This window comes from Onychostruthus taczanowskii, unplaced genomic scaffold (assembly GCF_017590055.1).
Source record: "Onychostruthus taczanowskii isolate IOZ18803 unplaced genomic scaffold, ASM1759005v1 scaffold107, whole genome shotgun sequence".
NCBI classification, from domain to species: domain Eukaryota; kingdom Metazoa; phylum Chordata; class Aves; order Passeriformes; family Passeridae; genus Onychostruthus; species Onychostruthus taczanowskii.
Genome location: NW_024497297.1, coordinates 2,134,186 through 2,154,633, shown reverse-complemented (window position 1 = coordinate 2,154,633; position 20,448 = coordinate 2,134,186). Strand labels below are relative to the sequence as shown.

Genomic DNA, 20,448 nt, shown 5'->3' with positions numbered 1-20,448 from the left:
CCCGACACCTAGGCCCCCGCCCCGCCCCCACCCTGGGTTATCGCAGCTTTTCCGGGGCGAGGCCCAGCAGGGAAGGGGGGCCGGGGAAGCCACCCTGCCACGGTGACGATGACACGTGTCCCTGTGTCGCTGTGTGTGTCCCTGTGTCTGCGTGTCCTTGTGTCCCACTCACCTGTAACCACCATATCCATGTGTTCACCTGTGTGTCCGTGTGTCCCCCCGTGTCCCCTCATGTCCGTGTGTCCCTCTATTTGTCTCCCATCCATGCATCCCCGTGTCCATGTGTGTCCCCATATCCATGTCTCCCCATGCCCCACCCCGAGTCCCCGTATCCCTGTGTCCACTCGTGTCCATGTCCCCATGCCCGTGTGTCCATCTGTCCCTACATGTCCCCGTGTGCCCCCGTGTCCGTGTGTCCCCTGTATGCACGGGTGTCCTCGTGTCCCCATCCCAGATCCTGGAGAGCACGGTGGAGAATGCACGGACTGTGCTGCAGATCGACAACGCTCGGCTGGCGGCCGATGACTTCCGGGTCAAGTGAGGGCGGGATACTGGGAATAATGGGAATAATGGGAATACTGGGAATGATGGGAATACTGGGAATAATGGGAATAATGGGGGTGGGAACATGGCAGGGATGACACGGGAATGAGGATGGAGTGGGAATAATGGGGGTAGGAATATGATGGAAAAGAGGGTGGAGATGGGGTGGGAATGGGGATAGGGGTGAAAATGGAGTTGGAAACAAGGTGGGAATGGAGATGGGAATAGGGGTGGGATTGAGTAGGAACGGGGATGAAGATGGAGTGGGGATGAGGGTGAGGATGGGGGTGTGAATGGGGATGAGGATGGGGATGGAGATGAGAGATGGGGATGAGGACAAGGATGGAAACAGTTGGGATGGGAGTGGGGATAAGGACAGTGAGGGAGATGGGTTGGAGACAAGCATGGAAAAAGGAGAGGGAGTGGGAATTGGGTGGAAATGGATGGAGATGGGGATGGGGACGAGGGGGAGAATGGGGCAATGGGAGTGAGGATGAAGATGGGATGCAGACTGAATGGGATGAGTGGGAAGGAGAGGGGTACAGGGATGGGAATGGAGACAGATGAGGATGGGGCTGGAGATGGGACAGGGATGTGCACAAGGACAAGGGTGAAAATAGGAGTGGGAATGGGGACCAGATGTGGACAGGGACAGGGATAGGCTGTGGATGGAAATCAGGATGAGGGCAAGGTCAAAGATGGAAGCAGGAGTGGGAATGGGGATGGGAAACTGGATGGGGACAGGGATAGGGACAGCTGTAGGTGAGAGTTGGGATGGGACAGAAATGGGAACATGGATGGAGACAGGGGTGGGACAGAACTGGAGATGAGGATGAGGAATAGGATGAGAAGGAATGGGGATGGGAACAGGGGATGAAAATGGGGATGAACACAAAGAGAAGGATGAGAATGAGGATGGGGACAGGTACAAAGATAGGATGAGTGGAGGTGGCAGAAGAGATGAGACAGGGATAAGAACATGGATGGAGACAGCAATGGGGTGAGGTCAGGTGGGGCTGGAGGTGGAAATGAGATGAGGGTGGGACAAGGAGATGGGATAGAATTGAAAATGGAGATGAGAACAAGGATGAGAATGGGAAGGGAAACGGAGATGGAAATGAGGATGAGGATGGGGATGAGAATGAGGATGGATATGAGACAGGATGAGAATGATGGGAATGGGATGGGGAAAGGGTTGTGATGGGGATGGAAATGGGAATGAAGATGAGGATGATGGGACAGGGATGGGGAAAAGGATGTGTTGGGGATGGAAACAGGGCTGAGGATGATGGGGATTGAACGAGGATGAGGAAAAGGCTGTGTTGGGCTGGGGATGGAAATGGGGCTGACGATGGGGGTGGGGGACAAGGATTCATCAGGGATGGAAACAGGGCCGAGGACAAGGACAAAGTTATGAACGGGCACAAGGCTGGCTCGGCTCCGTGTCCCTGCCTGGCTCTGACCCTGTTCCTGTGGCGTGTCCAGGTTCGAGGCAGAGCTGGCCATCCGGCAGTCAGTGGACAGCGACATCGCCGGGCTGCGCAAGGTCTTGGACGACACCAACATGACGCGGCTGCAGCTCGAGGGGGACATCGAGGCCCTGCGCGAGGAGCTGATCCTGCTGCGCAAGGACCATGACCAGGTGGGTCCAGAGGGCTTGGGGGCTCGGGAGGGGCTGTGGGGCCCCAAACTGACCCATTCTGCCTCCAGGAAGTGCAGGACCTGCGGGCGCAGGTCTCGCAGTCGGCGCTGACGGTGGAGGTGGACGCACCGCGGTCGCAGGATTTAGGGAAGGTCCTGGGCGAGCTGCGGGCTCAGTACGACGCCCTGGCCCAGAAAAACCTGGAGGACCTGGAGAAGCAGTGGGGGCAGCAGGTAGGGAACCCTAAAAAACCTCAAATCCCACCCAAAACCAGCTCCAAAATGATCCTGGGGGAGCTGCAGATCCAGGACAATGACTCTGAAGGACCTGGAGAAGCAGAGGGGGTGGGAGCTGTGGACCCCAAATCCCCACCAATCCACACCCGAGGGTCCCCAATGACGCTCCATAGGGGTATCCCCAATGTGGGTTCACCAGGGGAGTCCCAAAAAAGGGGAAACTCCTTTTGGGGAGTGTCCCCAGGCTGGTGTGGGAGGTCCCCAAAGAAGCCACACAAAACCAGGGGAAGAGGGGTGGCAGACCCAGGGGGTCCAGGGTGGACACTCAGGATGTTTTCAGGGGGAGTCCTGAGGTGAACTGCTTCAGGAGGTTTCTGGTCCAATCTTGGGGACACTTTTGGGATGGCCTCTGTCCAAGGGGGTCCAAGTTTGGAGCCCCTCTAGGGCACACCCCACGATGTGGGATCCCCATTAGGGTCCCATGACTGAGTCTGGCTCTTCTTGAGATGGTCTCCCTCCCCCACATCCCCTCCGGGACTTGAGGTGTCTGTGGTGGGTGGGACCGAGGCTGCTGCCCCCAGACCCCAAGGTTGTCCCCAGGCCCCCCCAGACCCCTCCTTTCCCTCCCAGATCACGGAGACCACCCTGGAGGTGACGCAGAGCACAAAGGACCTGGACGTGGCACGAGGCACCGTCGGGGCCCTGCGTCGCTCACTGCAAACCCTCGAGATCGACCTTGAGGCCCTGCGCAACCAGGTACCCCAAAATTCCCCAAACTCCCCAAATAAACCCCACCCCCCCAAAATCCCTCAATCCACAGCCTCACAACCCCACATCCCCCCCAAAAAAGCCCTAGCTCCCCTTAATCCATGGCTCCAGAGCCTCAAAACCCTTCCAACCCCCAACCCATAACTCCAGCCCCACAAAGGCCATTTTTGACCTTTCACCCCCTAAACCCTCCAAATCCCCCAGAACGCAGGGCTGGATGTGGTGCTGCCTGAGGCTGATGCTCGGGGCAGGGTGAACGCCCACAAGACTCCCTAATCCTCCCCTGATCCCCCCAGAACACGGGTTTGGGGTCTGCATTGACCAAAGCTCAGAGTGAACCCCCAGTTTTTGGGGTGAACCCCTGCAAAACCCCTACATTCCCCAGCATGTGGGTCTGGAGTCACTGGCTGAGCCCGAGGTGACTCCTCCCCCACTATTCTTGGTGCAGATCCTCCAAACTCCCCATTTTAGGGGTACTGGCTCCCCCCAAACCCCCTAATTCCCCCACAAACACCCCGGAATACAGATTTAGAGGTTGCCATGGTCAAGGCTGAGACTCAAAGTGAACCCACCCAAAACCCCCTTAACCCCCCAATCCCTCCAGAACGTGGGTCTGGAGGCAATGCTGGCAGAGGCTGAAGCTTGGGATGAGCCCCTTCAACCCCAATTTTCGGGGTGCTGGCTCCCCCAAACCCCTCTAATCCCCCGGATCCCCCCAGAACGCGGGTCTGGAGGCGGCGCTGGCCGAGGCCGAGGCGCGGGCCGGGGCTCACCTGGCGCAGGTGCAGCTCCAGGTGAGCGCGGCCGAGGCAGAGCTGCGGGACGTGCGGGCGCAGCTCCAGCGGCAGAACGAGCAGCACCGGGAGCTGCTCGGCCTCAAGGACCGGCTCGAGGCCGAGATCGCGACATATCGGCAGCTGCTGGAGGGCGGCGACGGCTTCAGGTTAGCAGGGGGAGGGGATCAGGTACGGGGGGGTTCAGGTCGGGGGGAAGGATTCAGATAGTGCCGGGGGGAAGTTCAGGTGAGAGGGAAGTTCAGGTACGGGGGTGGGGGTGAGTTCAAGTGAATGAGGAAGTTTGGGGGGGAGTTCAGGTCGGGGGAGGTTCAGGTGAAGGGGAGGAGTTTAGGGGGTTCAGGTGAGAGGGGGGTGCGGGTATGAGAGGGTTCAGGAGGGAGTTTGGTGGAGAGGGAAGGAATCCAGGTACGGGGTGTTAGAAGTTCAGGTGAGGGGGGAATCTGGGGGTGTAGTTGAGATATGGGCGGTTTGGATGAGAAGGAGAAGGAAGCCAGGTACAGGGGGTGGGAGTTCAAATCGGGGGGGAGTTCAGGTACAGGGGGAGAATGTGGGGTGGGCATTCAGGTACAGGGGCTCAGGTGAGAGGGGGAAGTTCAGGTTTTGGGGGAAGGTGAGCACAGAGAGCTCGGGTGAGGAAGTTTTTGAGGAGTGAGTTCAGGTATAAGGGCTCAGGGCGGGGGGGGGGGGGAATTCAGAGGGGGGGAGTTCAGGTTAGGGGGAAATCCAGGTACAGGGGATTCAGGTGGGATGGAAGTTGAGATGAGGGGGAAATGGAGACAGAGGAGGGGGGGATATGGGCTGGGAAGGGGATGGGAAGGAATAATTCCAGGAACTGAGTGTCCAGGTGCCGTCCCTGGGTATGAGTGCTTCCCACCCTGGCATGGGGAGGGGACACCCAGGGCAGACAAGACCCCTGTGATGAGGTGTCCCACTAATTACAAGATTTTTAGGACAGCCAGGGGACAGCAGTGACATCCAGGGGGAATGATCCCAGGAGACCACATATTCCAGCCCTGTCCTTCAGAATGGCCTGGGGATGGGGGCAATAGTGACGTCAGAGGGGATGAACACCAGGTGTCCAAGTGTCCAGTTAAAATATTTTGGGAACAGCCAGGGGACAGTGGTGACACCCAGAGGGGACAATCTCCAGGGTGTTGAGACACTCCATCTCCATCAGTTGTTGGGTGACACTGGTGGGGGGGACACTACCAGCATGGGGAGGGGACCCCTGGGTGCCCCCACCCCTAACACCCCCTCCCCACAGCCTGAGGGATGCCCTGGACAAGGAGACCACGGCCACCACAGCAGGGACAGGGACCACCCAGCGCGTGGTCACCGAGACCAGGGAGGTGAAGGTCCGCACCTACTGAGGGGGTCACGGGGGATCCCCGGGCCACAAAACCCGGGGTGTCCCCGAGCCCCTCCAGAGCCAAATAAAGTGGTGATTCCCATGAATGACAGATGGGATGTGTGGTGTGTGTTTCCGGGGGAGGACATGGGGATGGGGACACGGGGGTGGGGACACGGGGGTGATACCGGGAGGAAACTTGAGGCACGGGGAGCTGTCACGGGAGGGATGGATTCCTGTATCCCCTCCTTGTCACCATCCCGATAACGACTCCCGGTCACTCATGACCCCCTGGGACGCCCCTTTCGCCCCCTGCTCATGTCGGGGTCCCTGGGGGCATCGACCTCCCAGAACCAGCCGGGAGGACCCCAAAATGTCCCTGTCCCCACCGGCCCCGGGATCAGCCCCGAGCTCCGGGCGCCGTCCTGCCCTGAACCGCTCCCAGGAGGACACGGGGGTCGCGGAAGCGGGGGTCCTGCTGCAGTGCTCGGGGGTCCCGGTGCGGTGCTCGGGGGTCCTGCTGCAGTGCTCGGGGGTCCTGCTGCAGTGCTCGGGGGTCCTGCTGCAGTGCTCGGGGGTCCCGGTGCGGTGCTCGGGGGTCCTGCTGCAGTGCTCGGGGGTCCTGCTGCAGTGCTCGGTGGACGCGGTGCGGTGCTCGGGGGTCGCGGGCATCCTTGTGCCCGGGAGTCCGGGTGTCGGGAGTTCCACGGGCGCCGCTGCCCGGGGATCTCGGCGCAGATGTCTGGGAGTGTCAGTGCCCGGGGGTTGCGGTGTCTCGGAGTCCCTGGGGTGTCGCTAGGCCGGGCGTGTTGGTGCCCAGAGGGTGACGTGCCCAGGGGTGCCGGCATCGGGGCTCCCGGGGGGCTGCCACGGGTGTCGGTGTCCGGGGGATCGCGGTGCCTGGGGCTGTCAGTGTGTGGGGGAGCCCGCATGCGGGGCTCCTGGTGTCGGGGGTCCCAGTGAAAGGGAATCCCGGGGGTGTCAGTGCCCAGGGGTCCCAGTGCCCTGGGCTCCGGGGAGTGACGGTGTTGGCGCTTCTCGGTGTCCGGGATGTCACGGCCCGGAGATGTCGGTGCCCGGGAGTTCCGAGCAGCCCGGGTGGTGCCTCAGGCGACGGGGGCTGTCGTTGTCGGCCGGTGCTCGAGGGGGTCAGTGCCGGGGGATGTCAGTGCCGGGGGGTGTCAGTGCCGGGGGTCCCGGGGATGTCAGTGCCCGGGGGTGTCAGTGCCGAGGGTGTCAGTGCCCGGGGTGTCAGTGCCCGGGGGTGTCAGTGCCGGGGATCCCGGGGTTGTCAGTGCCGGGGGTCCTGGGGGTGTCAGTGCCCGGGGTGTCAGTGCCCGGGGGTGTCAGTGCCAGGGGTCCCGGAGATGTCAGTGCCCGGGGTGTCAGTGCCCGGCGTGTCAGTGCCCGGGGGTGTCAGTGCCGGGGCTGTCAGTGCCGGGGATCCCGAGGGTGTCAGTGCCCGGGGGGGTCAGTGCCCGGGGGGGTCAGTGCCCGGGGGGGTCAGTGCCCGGGGGGGTCAGTGCCCGGGGGGGTCAGTGCCCGGGGGGGTCAGTGCCCGGGGGGGTCAGTGCCCGGGGGGGTCAGTGCCCGGGGGGGTCAGTGCCCGGGGGGGTCAGTGCCCGGGGGGGTCAGTGCCCGGGGGGGTCAGTGCCCGGGGGGGTCAGTGCCCGGGGGGGTCAGTGCCCGGGGGGGTCAGTGCCCGGGGGGGTCAGTGCCCGGGGGGGTCAGTGCCCGGGGGGGTCAGTGCCCGGGGGGGTCAGTGCCCGGGGGGGTCAGTGCCCGGGGGGGTCAGTGCCCGGGGGGGTCAGTGCCCGGGGGGGTCAGTGCCCGGGGGGGTCAGTGCCCGGGGGGGTCAGTGCCCGGGGGGGTCAGTGCCCGGGGGGGTCAGTGCCCGGGGGGGTCAGTGCCCGGGGGGGTCAGTGCCCGGGGGGGTCAGTGCCCGGGGGGGTCAGTGCCCGGGGGGGTCAGTGCCCGGGGGGGTCAGTGCCCGGGGGGGTCAGTGCCCGGGGGGGTCAGTGCCCGGGGGGGTCAGTGCCCGGGGGGGTCAGTGCCCGGGGGGGTCAGTGCCCGGGGGGGTCAGTGCCCGGGGGGGTCAGTGCCCGGGGGGGTCAGTGCCCGGGGGGGTCAGTGCCCGGGGGGGTCAGTGCCCGGGGGGGTCAGTGCCCGGGGGGGTCAGTGCCCGGGGGGGTCAGTGCCCGGGGGGGTCAGTGCCCGGGGGGGTCAGTGCCCGGGGGGGTCAGTGCCCGGGGGGGTCAGTGCCCGGGGGGGTCAGTGCCCGGGGGGGTCAGTGCCCGGGGGGGTCAGTGCCCGGGGGGGTCAGTGCCCGGGGGGGTCAGTGCCCGGGGGGGTCAGTGCCCGGGGGGGTCAGTGCCCGGGGGGGTCAGTGCCCGGGGGTGTCAGTGCCGGGGGTCCCGGGGTGTCAGTGCCCGGGGGTCCCGGGGGTCCCTCTCCCTCCGGCCCCACCCCCGCAGAACGATCCGGCCCTAGGCCCCGCCCCCGACCCAGACCACGCCCCCGCGCTGTGCCCCGCCCCCTGACAGGGCGCGACGCTCGTGGTCACGTGACGCCGCCATCCGGGTCCTTTGCCTTCTCTGCCTCGTCCCAACATGGCGGCCCCAGGTGAGCGCTGCGCCGCGGGCCCGGGCCCCGCCGGCCCGCGTGGAGCTCCGCGGGCACTGATGGCAGCATTGATGGCGGCCCCGAGGCTGCTCCGAGCGCCGCCGCTTCCGGAGATGGTGCTGGGGGGGAGGCGGTGGCGGGAAAACCGGGGGAAGCGGCGGGAAAACCGAACCCCCCCCTTCCTCCTCCGCCGCGTCCCCTCAGGGCGGGCGCGCGCCCTTCCTCCCCCCTCCCGCCGCTTCCCATTGGCGGGGGTGCGCGCGCGGCCTGTGATTGACGTGCGCGCACTGGGGGCCCCCCAGCACCCCCCCGTCTCCCATTGGCGGGGGCGCGCGCGCCCGGTTGGTGATTGACGTGCGTGCGCCCAGCCGGTGATTGACGTGCGCGCGCCGGGCGCGGCCCGGCGCGTGCGCGCGGAAGGGGGGGGAGGGGGCGACGCGCCCACGTGGCTGCGAACCGGGGGGGGCTCGGAGGAGCCCCGGTACCGGGAGCCCGGGGGGAGAGGTGGGATCAACCTCCCCGCCCGCCCGTTTGCCCTTAGGGGCTTCACCGGGACCCCCTTCCCGGGCCCGCGGTGCCCTTGAGGCTCCTTGGGGTCAGTAACGGGGAGGCGGGGCAGGATGTGACCCCTCCCCGCCCCTCCAGGGGTCGGTCCCGGGGTGGGGGAGCACACCAGACTCCCCCCAGTTCCAGCCCGGCTCCCCACTCCATTCCCGATCCTGTAGCATCTCCCGGAATCCCCGGCTCTCCTTGGAGGAGGAGGGGGGATCCCGGTGGTGGGGTGAGCATGGGGGAGCTGGAAGGTGCCCCCAGCCCGAGGCTGGATGTTTCCCACCTGGATCCATCCCTGTCCCAGCTTTCCCTGGGCCTCAGGTGCTTCCCTCATTCCCAGCAGTGTCCCAGGCTGGTTTCCTGGGGGAGGTTGGGTCACCCTGGGGCAGCTCTGAGTGTCTTGGGGCTCCTGCACCCCAGGCTGCGATTGCCGTAGGAGTCCAGGAACGGCCCCACACGTCCCTGAAATCCATAGTGGGGAGGGAAGGGATGGGTTGGGAGAAGATGGAGCCATCCCAGGGGTACCACCCGCTCCCAGTTCCCATGGGAAGATGCCGGTGGTGGTTCTCTCCATACTGGATTTCCATGGAATAGCACATTTCCAGGCCATTCTGTGAGCAATCCCATCTCCATCCTTTTTATCCTCGTTAAAGCCCTTCAGTTGACTCATTAATTATTATTGTCTCTGGTCAGAGATATCTGACTAGAAGCTCTGGCCATCCAAAAATTCATCATCTCTCAGTAAAAAAAAAAAAAAAAAAAAAAAAGGGGAATGTTTTTTCAAGCATTTCTCTTCCATGTCCTTGAAACCCATCAGTTTTCCCTCCCCTGGGACCACAACTGACCTCCCCAAAACCTGCTGGGGGAAGGAGGGGGATCTGCCGTTTCTCTGGGGCTCCAAGCCCCCCGGCTCCACCCGGAGGGGTTTTTCCTGGCAAATGCAGCGGTTTTGCCAGGAAAGGTCCCAGATCCAGCGGCAGAACCACATGAGGGCAGCAGTTCCTCCCGGAAGGAGGGAAGGCCGGGGGAATTGTGAATCCAAAGCCACCTTCCAGGAAATATCCCGGTTTTCCAGGAGGGTCACAGCACGTGCCTGGGTGTGTCCCCATAGGGGGTGGGATGGGGACAGGTTTTCCCGTGGGAATAATGAACAAAGGGGGCTGGGGAGTGGCTCCTGGCCCCTTGTCCCCTCCCAGTGGCACCAGTCCAATTCTGGTGTCCCATGTCCCTCTGGAGCCCCTTCCACCCCTGTGCTTCCTGTCCCTATCCTGGGTCCTCATGTCCAGCTCCTCATATCCCATCCCAGTGCCCCATGTCCCATCTTGTGTCCCATCCTGTCACTTCCTGTCTCCTCTTGGCTTCTCCTGTGCTGCCTCCTGTCCCATCCCGGTTCCTCGTGTCCCGTCCTGGTGCCCCACCCAGGTGGCTCCTGTCCCACCCTGATGCTCTCATCCCAGCACCTCGTGTCCTCTCAGTGCCATGTCCCATCCAAATGCCTTGTGTCCCATCCTCTGTCCCCTCCCAGTGCCTTCTCTCCCATCTCAGTATCTCATGTCCCATCTTGTGTCCCGTCCTGTCACCTTGTGCCCCATCCTGGTGCCTCATGTCCCATCCCAGTGACCGGGGTCACATCTTGGTGGCTCCTGTCCTCTCAACTCCTTGTGTCCTGTCCTGACACCTCCTGTCACCTCTTGGCTCCTCTGTCCCATCCCAGTGGCTGCTGTCCCATCCTGGTGCTCTGTGTTCCATCCCAGCACTTCCTGTCTCATCCTGGTGCCTCGTGTCCCATCTCCTGTCCCCTCCTGGCACCTCATGTCCCATCCCAGTGGCTCCTGTCCCATCCTATCCCATCCCATCCCATCCTCATCATCCTGCCTCCCCATCTGTCACCTTGTGTCCCATCCCAGGGCCTCCTGTCCCATCCTGATGCTCCGTGTCCTCCTGTACCGTTTCCTCCTGGCTCCTGCTGTCCTGTCTCATGTCCCTTTGCAGTGGCTCCTGTCCCATCCCAGCTCCTCCCATTCCATCCATGTCCCGTGTCCCATCCCAGTGTCCCGTGTCCCATCCCTGTGCCCCATGTCCCACCCTGGTGTCCCCAGTGCTATTCCAGTGTCCTGTGTCCCATCTGTCTCCCCAGTCCCCTCTGCCATTGCCCTGTTCCTGTCCCTGCTCTCATTCCACCTATTCCCACTCTCCTTCCCTCCCATTCCCACTCTTTTCCCGACCCATTCCTGCTCTCATTCTCACCTGTCCCAGCTCTCATTCCTGTCCATTCCCGTTCCCACTCCCATCCCCGCTCTGATGATTCCATTCTTATTCTAAGAATCCTTATTCTAAGATCCCATTCATGTTCTCATTCCCTCTCTGTCCTGCCCATTCCCTGTTTAGTTCCCCCGTCCCCGCTCTGATCCGTGTCTCCGCTTGCTCCTGCAGCGGCAGCGAAGAAGAAGCCAAAGAAGGGGAAGACGCTGACACTCACGGATTTCCTGGCCGAGGATGGGGGGGGCGGGGGGGGCCCCACCTACATCCCCAAACCCGTGAGCTGGGCCGACGAGACCGACGACCTGGAAGGTGAGCGTGGCATTCCCGGAGCCAGGATGGCATTCCCAGCTCTGGGGCTGGCATTCCCAGCTCCCCCAGCAGCATCCCCAGAGTGAGGATGGCATTCCTGGAGCCAGGACAAGGATGGCATTCCTGGAGCCAGGACGGCATTCCCAGCTCTGGGGTTGGCATTCCCAGCCCCCAGAGCAGCATTCCCAGAGTGAGGATGGCATTTCCAGCTCTGGGGCTGGCATTCCCAGCACCCCCAGCAGCATCCCCAGAGTGAGGATGGCATTCCTGGAGCCAGGACAAGGATGGCATTCCCGGAGCCAGGACGGCATTCCCAGCTCTGGGGTTGGCATTCCCAGAACAAGGATGGCATTCCAGAGTGAGGACGGCATTCCCAGCTCTGGGGCTGGCATTCCCAGCACCCCCAGCAGCATCCCCAGAGTGAGGATGGCATTCCTGGAGCCAGGATGGCATTCCCAGAGCAAGGATGGCATTCCCAGCTCTGGGATTTACATTCCCAGCCCCCAGAGCAAGGATGGCATTCCTGGAGCCAGGACAGCATTCCCAGAGTGAGGATGGCATTCCTGGAGCCAGGATGGCATTCCCAGAGCAAGGATGGCATTCCCAGCTCTGGGATTTACATTCCCAGCCCCTAGAGCAGCATTTCTGGAGCCAGGATAGCATTCCTGACCTCCAGAGTGGCATTTCCAGCTGTGGGATTGGCATTCCCAGTCCTAGGAGCAGTATTCCCAGAGCTGGAACAGCATTCTCAATCCCTGGGCACCATTCTGAGCTCTGAGATTGGCATTCCCAGCTTCCAGACTGTCATTCCCAGCTCCTGGAACATAATTCCTGCTTTCCAGATTGGAAGGCTCCAGGACTGGCATTCCTAGCTGCCAGTGGCACCCATAAGTGGAAAAATCCCCTAGCTATTCCTTTTTTGGGGAATAATGAAGCTGGGAGAGCCATGTGTGTTTTCCTTAGGGATGAGATGTCCAGCAAAGTGGGGGAGCAGCAATGGGGTATGGAGGGTTTTGGGGACCGGATTCACCAGAGCTTCCCACTGAGCCAGGCTGGAATCCAAGCTGGAATGAATCCTGAAAAGCCATCCCGTGGGATTGCCTATCCCTGCCTTGGCTGCTCTGGATGCCTTCAGGGCACCTTTTCCATGGATTTACCAGTGCTGCCAGCAGTTGCCTCCGGGTGGCTCTGGGTGACTCCGGTTTCTTCCCATCGGCTCCACGGGGCGGGCTGTGGGGTGATTTTTTGTCTCCAGCTGACCTGGCCAGCTCCGCGTGGCCCCGGTGGCTCTGGCCCGGTGCCTCTGTGCCCACGTCCCGGTTTCTCCGCAGTCACGTGGCACAGCAATGACGACGACGTTTACCGGGCGCCTCCGATCGACCGCTCCATCCTTCCCACGGCCCCGCGCGCTGCCCGCGAGCCCAACATCGACAGAAGCCGCCTCCCCAAATCCCCTCCGTACACGGCGTTCCTGGGAAACCTGCCCTACGATGTCACGGAAGAGTCCATCAAGGATTTCTTCCGAGGACTTAATGTGAGTGACATTCCAGAGGGTGGGAATGCTGAGGGAACCCGGGATGCAGCTCTCTCCATCCAGCACCCGTGTCCATTGCCACGGGGCGTTTTCCTGGGGTGTGGGTGTCTGTAGGTTGATCCTGAGAGAATCCCTTGATTCCCCAGCCATGGATCAGCCATTCCCACTCCTCCAGTGGGGTTAAGGAGCCTCCAGTGAGGGGATTTCCCTGTGGAATTGGGTGGAAGTTAGGCTCAGGGGTGAGGCAGGGTAGGGCAGCTGGCTTGCTCCCAGGTGGAAAGAAAACAGCATCAGGAAACTCATGGATCACACAGAGGTGTTGAAAACAACAAACTGGGAAAACCCAAGTTTATTCCCACTTGAACCAATCCTGCTCTTCCCTCTCCAGCTCCACACCTGACCTTGGCCTTCCTCATTCCTTTTCCCTCTTTCTTGGCATTTGTCATTCTTTAAATATAATTCCATGGATGTGTTGTGAATTCTCCTTTGGTCCAAGCAAGATCCTAGCTTTGCAAGAGGTTTCCCATCAGGAAATCCATCCCAGGAAAATCTAAGGGGTGCCCGTGACCCCCTAAGATGTCATTTAGGAATATGGCTCCTGACATTTCCCATGGCTCTGATCAGGAATGAGCAAGGAGCTCCCACACTTTGTGAGCCAAAATCCAGGGAAAGGAGGTTGTGGGCTACCCTGTGTCCACGTGGGACTTGTGCTGGACACATCCAGGGCTGGTTTTCCACCGGGATGAGCTTTGAGATGGCTCCAGCTTCCCTGGGCCCGGGTAGGAGCCTGCAGAGCATACCCGGCCCTTCCCATTGTTCCCAGTGCAGCTGCCAGAGCTGGGATTCTCTTCCCAGTCCCTCAATCCAAAGATGTTGGAAAGCTCTGCAGTGTTTAGGGTGGGACCCCCCTCTTCCTCCCACAAGGAATCCCCTCAATCCCTCGATATCCATGAGTTGCTCCATCCCAGATCCTGCCACCCTTCCGCATCCCCATTTGGAAGCCAAGATCCTGAGGAGAGCTTCCCTGCCTTCCCTCCCTTCACAGATCAGCGCCGTGCGGCTCCCACGGGAACCCACCAATCCCGAGAGGTTGAAAGGTTTCGGATACGCGGAATTCGAGGATATCGATTCCCTGTTCCAGGCCCTGAGCCTCAACGAAGAGGTGAGTCTAATCCCAGCTTTCAAGAGCACATCCCAGGGCCTAAAGGAGCTGCAAGGACCTGGAGAAGGGTTTGGACACGGGCCTGGAGGGATGGGAAAAGGGCAAATGGCTTCCAGCTGGAAGAGGGGAGGGTCAGGTGGGATATGGGGAGGGAATTCCCAGCCCAGCACTCACTTCCCATGGTTGTTCCCAGTCTTTAGGAAACAGAAGGATACGAGTGGATGTGGCAGATCAAGCTCAGGATAAAGGTGAGCGTCCAGCTGAGGACACGATCAGGCAGGGTAGGGATTCAGGGAGAGTGGCCAAGGGGCCAGCCCTGACCCTGCCCTGTTTCCTTCCTTTCCTTTTAATCTTCATTTCCTTTCCCTCTCCTTGTCCCTGTCCGTGTCCCTGGCTCCCAGCAGACCGGGATGATCGCTGCTTCGGCAGAGACCGGGATCGCTTCCGGGACTCAGAGCGGTTCGAGAGCGACTGGCGCGCGCGCCCGGCTGCTCCCGACACCTTCGATGACTTCCCCCCGCGCCGGAGTGACGATGGATTCGGGGACAGTGAGTGAAGAGAATGGGCCCGGCACTCCAGGCACTCCCTCCTTCTCCTGTGTCCTGGGAACTACCGTTGTCCCAAGATCTAGGGGCACCTGACACTGCTCTGCTTGAATTTAGGAGCTGCCTGAGCTCATTCCCACCCTGAGCTTGTTCATTCCCATCTGCTCCTCATTCATTCCCAGAACTCAGTCCTACCCTGAGCGTGTTCATTCCCCATTTGGAACTCATTTGTTCTCAGCTCTCATTCCCGCTCCAAGCTCATTCATTCCCAAAACTCTTCATTCCCACCTGAGCTCATTCCCAGTTTGTAGGGATAAATGAGGCCTCTTCCTTTCCCACATGGAGCAGTACTGGGGTTTTCCTCTTTCTCCATGGAATCTGTGCCTATCCCAGTAAAACCCCATCCCGCTTCCAGGATATCGTGATCGCTATGACGACCGGTATCGGGACGGGCCACGGCGGGACATGGATCGTGGTTTTGGGAGCCGGGATCGCTACGACGACCGCAGCAGGGATTACGACCGAGGTGGGAATTCCTAAGGGTTTTCAGGGGCAGAGAGAGTGGGAGCGAGACCCCCCCACCATGGCCAGCGAGTAACTGGGAATCCCCCAAATTCCCAAACTCTTGTCACAGAGAATCTGGGCTGCATTATCCCCAGTGACTCTCAGATGATCCATCTCCTTCCCCAGGCTACGATTCCCGAATAGGCAGCGGCCGGAGAGCCTTTGGAAGCGGGTACCGCCGGGACGATGACTACCGTGGCTATGAGGATCGTTATGACCGGCGGGATGACCGGATGGATCGGTGGAATTCCCGGGATGATTACGGCCGGGATGATTTCCGCCGCGAGGACAGAGGTGGGGTGGGACCAGGGCTGTTTGTGTGGGAAAGGTTGGATAGAATGAGAGTGATCCCTTGGAAAAGGTGGAAGCAATAGGGAATGGTCCCTTGGGAGTGGTGGGATATGATGGGAATGATCCCTTGGAAAGGGTGGGAGCAATAGGGAATGGTCCCTTGGGAGTGGTGGGATATGATGGGAATGATCCCTTGGAAAAGGTGGGATGGGGTTGGAAGGGTCTCTTGAGAAGGCAGGATGGTACAGGAATGATCCCCATGGAAAGGTGGGAAGGATAGGGAATGGTCCTTCAGGAAAGGTGGGTTAGGATGGAAGTGTTCCCATGGAAAACTAAAAGAGAGTGGGAATGATCTCTCAGGAAGGGTGGGCTGGGGAAGGGGATGATCTCTTGGGAACGGCGGGATGGGACAGGGATTATCCTGTCAGTCCCAGCACTGTTCCAGGTGGGATCAATGCCCACCAGGATCACCCGGCTCGTTCCCAGGTCCCACCCAGAGACCGAAGCTCAACCTGAAGCCCCGGAGCGCTCCCAAGGAAGAGGAAACTTCAGGAGCTCCTGCTGCCCAGTCCAGCAGGGCTGCTTCCATCTTTGGGGGGGCCAAGCCTGTGGATACAGCGGCTCGGGAGCGGGAAGTGGAGGAGCGGCTCCAGAAGGAACAGGAAAAACTCCAGCGGCAGCTGGAGGACGACAAGAGGATCGACAGACGGCCCCGGGAAAGGTGGGAATGGTGCCTTGGGAAAGAGGGAGTGGGATGGGGATGATCCCTTTAGAAGGTGGGAATGGTCCCTTGGGAAACCTGGGATGAGTAAGGAATGATCACTTGGTAGTGATGGGATGGGCAAAGAATGATCCCCCCCAAAAGGTTAGGGAGTAGGGAATGGTCTCTTCGGAAAGGAGGTATTGGCTAGGAATGATCCAGTGGCAAAGATGGGAATGGGCAGGGAATGATCCCCATGGAGGAGTGGGATGGGATGGAAATGATCCCTTAGGAAATACGGGACTGATCCCCACAGGGAGATGGGAGGGACAGGGAATGGTCCCCATGGAAAAGCAGGATGGGTGGTGGCAGTGATCCCTTGGGAGTGGTTCAGCTGGGACGGTGTTCATCCTATGGGAAAGTGGGATGGGGCAACCCTTTCCCAGTCCCCTGATCCTATTTCTACCCTACGCCAGGCATCCAAGCTGGCGAAGCGAGGAGAACCAGGAGCGATCCCGGACAGGCAGCGAATCCTCCCAGAGCGGCCCCGCGGGACCCCCGGGAACGTCCACGGGCTCCGGCCCCACCGGCCGGAGTGAGTCAGGATCCGGGGCGGCCGGAGCGTCCGGCCCAGGGCGTCCAGCAGCTGCCACACGGGTTTGTGTCCCCCCAGCCACACGGAGGAGGGAGAGCGAGAAATCCCTGGAAAATGAGCCCCTAGGAAAAGAGGAGGAGCCACCCTCACCGCCCCCCAAATCCCGGGAGGAGAAGCCAAAGGTGATGCCGGCGCCACCTCCCAAGGAAAACGCCTGGATGAAGCGGAGCAGCCAGAACCCCCCTGGCAATTCCCAGGGCTCTGACTCGGAGCAAACCTCCCCGACCAGGTGGGTGACCCAGGAAGGAGTGGCCTGGGGGAGTGTTTTCCATCCCAAACCATTCCATGGGTCCCTGCTTTTCCCTAGTGGAGGACCTCAAGGGCCGGGAGAAGGGGACCCTGACATTCCCAGGGATGATCCTGTAGTGCATCCCAACATTTCTGCTGCCCATCCAAATTTTCTAAGGCCCATCCCAAAATCCCTGTATCACAGAGGTGTTCCTGTGGCCCATCCACTGGCACATCCCAGCATTCCTGTGGCCCGGGGATGCTCCTGCCACATCCCAATATTACTGTAGCCCATCCCAGTGTTCTGTGGCCCATCCCAACACTCCTGCTGCCCATGGTGGCTCTTCTGCTCATCCCAACCTTCCTGTTCCCCCTCCCACCATTCTCAGGGGTGTTCCTGGGCTCCATCCCAGCACTCTTGTGCCCGATCCCGACTTTGCTGTGGCTCAAGGATGTTCCTGTGCCCCATCCTGACATTCCCAGGGCCCAGGGATATATTCCAGTACCCCCATCCCAACATTCCCACGAGTTCCCTGTGGGCCCTTCTGTGCTCCACCCCAACATTCCCAGGCCCCATCCCACCATTCTTAGGAATGGGGCCATTCCAGGGACCCCCCCTGATGCCCGTCCCCCATTTTCTGTCTCCCCAGTGGGGGCCCCGCTGGCCCCTCCCCCCCTGGAGATGATGGAGGCCCCCCCAGGACCCCCCAGAGGAGAGGTGAGAATGGGAGAAAGGGATTTGGAAGGTTTGGGGTGGGTTTTGGGGATTTGAGGAAGTCTTGGGAGCACTTGGGGGGCTCAGAAGGTGTTTGGAGGATTTTGGGGGAGCTCAGGGGACTTTGGGGGTTGAGGGATTTTGTGGGGGGTTTTAAAGGGGGTTGGGGGGTTCCAGGGATGTTGAGGCCTTGCTGGGAGGCTCAGGGGGGCTTGGGGGGCTCAGGGGGTTTTGGGGGCTGTGACCCCCCCACCCTTTCCCAGCAGAGGAACTGAAGCCGGAGGGGGGTCGGGAGAGCAGCTCCAAGGGCCGGAGCTGCAGCCGTGGCCCCGCAGGAATGGGGGATCCTGAGAGGTGAGACCCCCCCCCAGAACCCCCTCAGGAGCCGGGAACACCCCCCGGGCACCGGGAATTTCCCCGGGAATTGACCTCTGACCTCTGCTCCTCAGGAGGGACCCCCGGAAGGAGCACGAGCCAAAGAAACTGGAGGAGAACCCCCCCTCTGTAAGGATCATGGGGGACCCAGAGCAGGGGGAGGGACCCCCCTCACATCCCGGGTTTGGGGGGTTTTGGGGAATTTCACCATAACTGATGCCTCATGCCTTCAGTTAACGGGGGGCTGTGACCCCTCTTTGGGGTGAGTGAACCCCCAGGGGACTTTGACCCCTCAAATCTCATTTTTTTGGGGTATTTTGGAAATTTTCTGCTTCACTGCCTCCCTCCCTCTGCCCACCCTCACAGTTCAGCCTTGGGCAGTCTGAAACCCCTTTTGGGGGGGGCTGGGAACCCCCCTTTTTGGGGTGCATGACCCCTGGGGGTCTTCACCCCATTCAAATCTTGGTTTTTTGGAGGCTTGGGGATTTCTTTGTTTCAGCAATGACCCCCCTGGCCCTCCCATATGAACCACCCCAGCAGTTTTGGATTTCTCTGGCCCCTTTTGGGGGTGCTGTGACCCCCTGGTTTTGGGATGTGTGAGCCCCTGGGGATCTTTATCCCCCTCAAATCTCATTTTTGGGAATTTTCCCTGGTTTTCCCTGCAGTTCAGCCATGCTAGCAAATACGCCGCGCTCTCCATGGATGGGGAGGATGAAGGTGATGATGAAGAAGGAGCTGAGTAGAAGCTTCCTCCCCCTCCTCGTCCTCCTCAGCTGCCGCGGGAACCTCCGGAGATTCCCAAAAATCCCAACCTTGATCCAGGCGAGACGGAAATAAAGCCTAAAACTCATCAATTCCCTCAGCTACAGCTTCTTAAATCCTGAAAAAAAACCCCACCCTGAACGCACGGGAATCACCCCAAAATCAACACTGGGGCAGGAGGGGTAATTCCAAGAGTTTTATCGAAAGAAAAGCCCCCCCTCCCCTCTGTGTTTAACATGGAATAAGGGGTGAGGAAGAGCTGGCCTTCCTCCCACCCCCTCCTCACTGGAGCCCCTCCAAAACAGGGATAGGGAGGCATCCAATCCCCCCCAAATCCTCCAGGGTCTGGGATCCCTCTCCACCTCCCCTTTTCCTCACCTCTGGAATGTTGATTTCCCCCTAGACACCTTCATCATCCTCCTGCTCACAGGTGTCCCCCAATTCCCCCGCCCAATTTTTGGGATGCAAACCCCGCCCTTTACACAGGAAAACCTGGATTTCCACCCCAGAACCTCAAGATATTCCAAGATTTTGGGATTTGGGGTGGGCTGTAAAAATGTGTAAAAAGAACCTTCCCAGAGGTTTTGGGAGGTCCTGGGGGAGTTTTGGGCTCCCCAGGGGGTGTTTTGGGGTTCTCCCCCAGGTTGGGGGCTGTTTTGTTTTCTCCAATAAAATGAGCTGAAAAAGATCCAGAAAGGCCCCAAATCCTTGTGCCCTTTTCCTCCCCACCTTGAAGGGGAACGGGGCAGTTCCCAAAGCCCCCCGGGGGGAATTTCCTGTCCCGACATTGCCTTCCTCTCCCTGGGCTCCCTTTTTCCTTCCTGCGTCCTTCTCTTTCCTCATTCCATCTTTCTTCCTCCTCCTTCATTCCTTCTTCCTTCCTGCCTTTCCTCCTCCTTCATCCTCCTCCCTTCCATCCTCTCTTGCTCTTCCCCGCTTTCCTCTTCCTTGTTTCTTCCTCCTCCCTCCATCATTCCATCTCCTGCTTCACCTTCGCCTTTCCACTCATTTTCTTCCTCCTCTTTCCTTCTCCTTCCTCCTTCCCTCTGTCCTTCCTCGCATTCTTCCTTCTCCTTCCTCCTTTGCTTTCCTCCTCCTTCCATCTTCTTCCTCCTCATCCCTAATTCTTCATCCTCTTCCTCCTCCTTTTTCATTCTTCATCCTGATCCTTCCTTCTCTGCGTCCTTCCATTCCTCCTCCGCCCCCGCTGATTAACGGGAATTAATTGGGGGCGCGGGCACAGCACCGAGCCCAAGGATGCCGCCCCCCCCACCCCTCCCCGCCCTTCCTCTTTCCCGGCTCTTCCCAACCGCTGGAATGCTGGAACCCGCCTCCCCCACCGCTGGAATGCGCGCCCCCCCCGCGGCGGCTCCGGCCCCACAAAGGGGGGTCTGTCCTGGCCGGGGGAGGGGGGAGGACCCCAAGGGCCGGGAGAAGGGGACCCCGCCAAGCCCAGCCGGGAGGGGACCTGATCAGGCCCCTCAGTCCCCTCTGCACCTCAAAGCCCTCGAACCCAAATCCTCTTCCTGCACCCCAAAAAGCCCCTCCTCAATTCCCCTCCTGAACCCCCATTCCCTCCCTGCACCCCAACCCTCCCCCCTGCACAATAACCCGAACCCGGCCCTGCACCCCAAAACCCTCCTTGCACCCTAATTCCTCCTCCTCCTCCCCTCCACAACGCCCGCCAAAACCCCCTGTACCCCAATTCCTCTCCTTGAAACGAGCTTCCCCCCAGGAGCCCCCCAAGGGAGGGGTTTGGGGTCCCTGCACTGCCCTGGGGACCCCGTCCCGGGGCTGTGTGGGGTCCCTCGAGCCCCTCCAAACCAACATCCCCCGCC

The 20,448-nt window shown here is 60.9% G+C and overlaps 3 protein-coding genes across 4 annotated transcripts in view; 2 read left to right on the top strand and 1 right to left on the bottom strand.

Annotated features, from left to right (window-relative positions):
• KRT18 (keratin 18) overlaps positions 1–5,534 on the top strand; it is a 6,525-nt gene extending 991 nt beyond the window's left edge. Inside the window, exons 2-7 of the mRNA XM_041417581.1 lie at positions 455–537; positions 2,029–2,185; positions 2,254–2,418; positions 3,052–3,177; positions 3,909–4,132; positions 5,251–5,534. Coding sequence (XP_041273515.1) covers positions 455–537; positions 2,029–2,185; positions 2,254–2,418; positions 3,052–3,177; positions 3,909–4,132; positions 5,251–5,356 — 861 coding nt within the window. The 3' untranslated portion in view covers positions 5,357–5,534. The remainder of the gene's footprint in view (positions 1–454; positions 538–2,028; positions 2,186–2,253; positions 2,419–3,051; positions 3,178–3,908; positions 4,133–5,250) is intronic.
• Positions 1–5,726, bottom strand: part of KRT8 (keratin 8) — a 17,573-nt gene extending 11,847 nt beyond the window's left edge. Inside the window, exon 1 of the mRNA XM_041417569.1 lies at positions 5,523–5,726. The gene's annotated coding sequence lies outside the window, so the exon portion shown is untranslated. The remainder of the gene's footprint in view (positions 1–5,522) is intronic.
• A 2,127-nt stretch (positions 5,727–7,853) lies between these two features.
• EIF4B (eukaryotic translation initiation factor 4B) lies at positions 7,854–19,298 on the top strand. Of its 2 annotated transcripts, none has more exons than XM_041417555.1 (15): positions 7,854–7,956; positions 10,942–11,079; positions 12,411–12,613; positions 13,659–13,775; positions 13,969–14,023; positions 14,180–14,323; positions 14,736–14,846; positions 15,011–15,178; positions 15,662–15,896; positions 16,352–16,470; positions 16,549–16,759; positions 17,409–17,476; positions 17,740–17,827; positions 17,923–17,977; positions 18,514–19,298. In XM_041417555.1, exons 1-15 carry the CDS (start codon positions 7,944–7,946, stop codon positions 18,589–18,591), a joined length of 1,803 nt encoding a protein of 600 aa, XP_041273489.1. In that variant the 5' UTR covers positions 7,854–7,943; the 3' UTR covers positions 18,592–19,298. The 2 variants fall into 2 exon arrangements, with proteins under 2 accessions (XP_041273489.1, XP_041273481.1); XM_041417547.1 differs by having other exon boundaries at positions 17,737–17,827.
• The last annotated feature ends 1,150 nt before the right edge of the window (positions 19,299–20,448 follow it).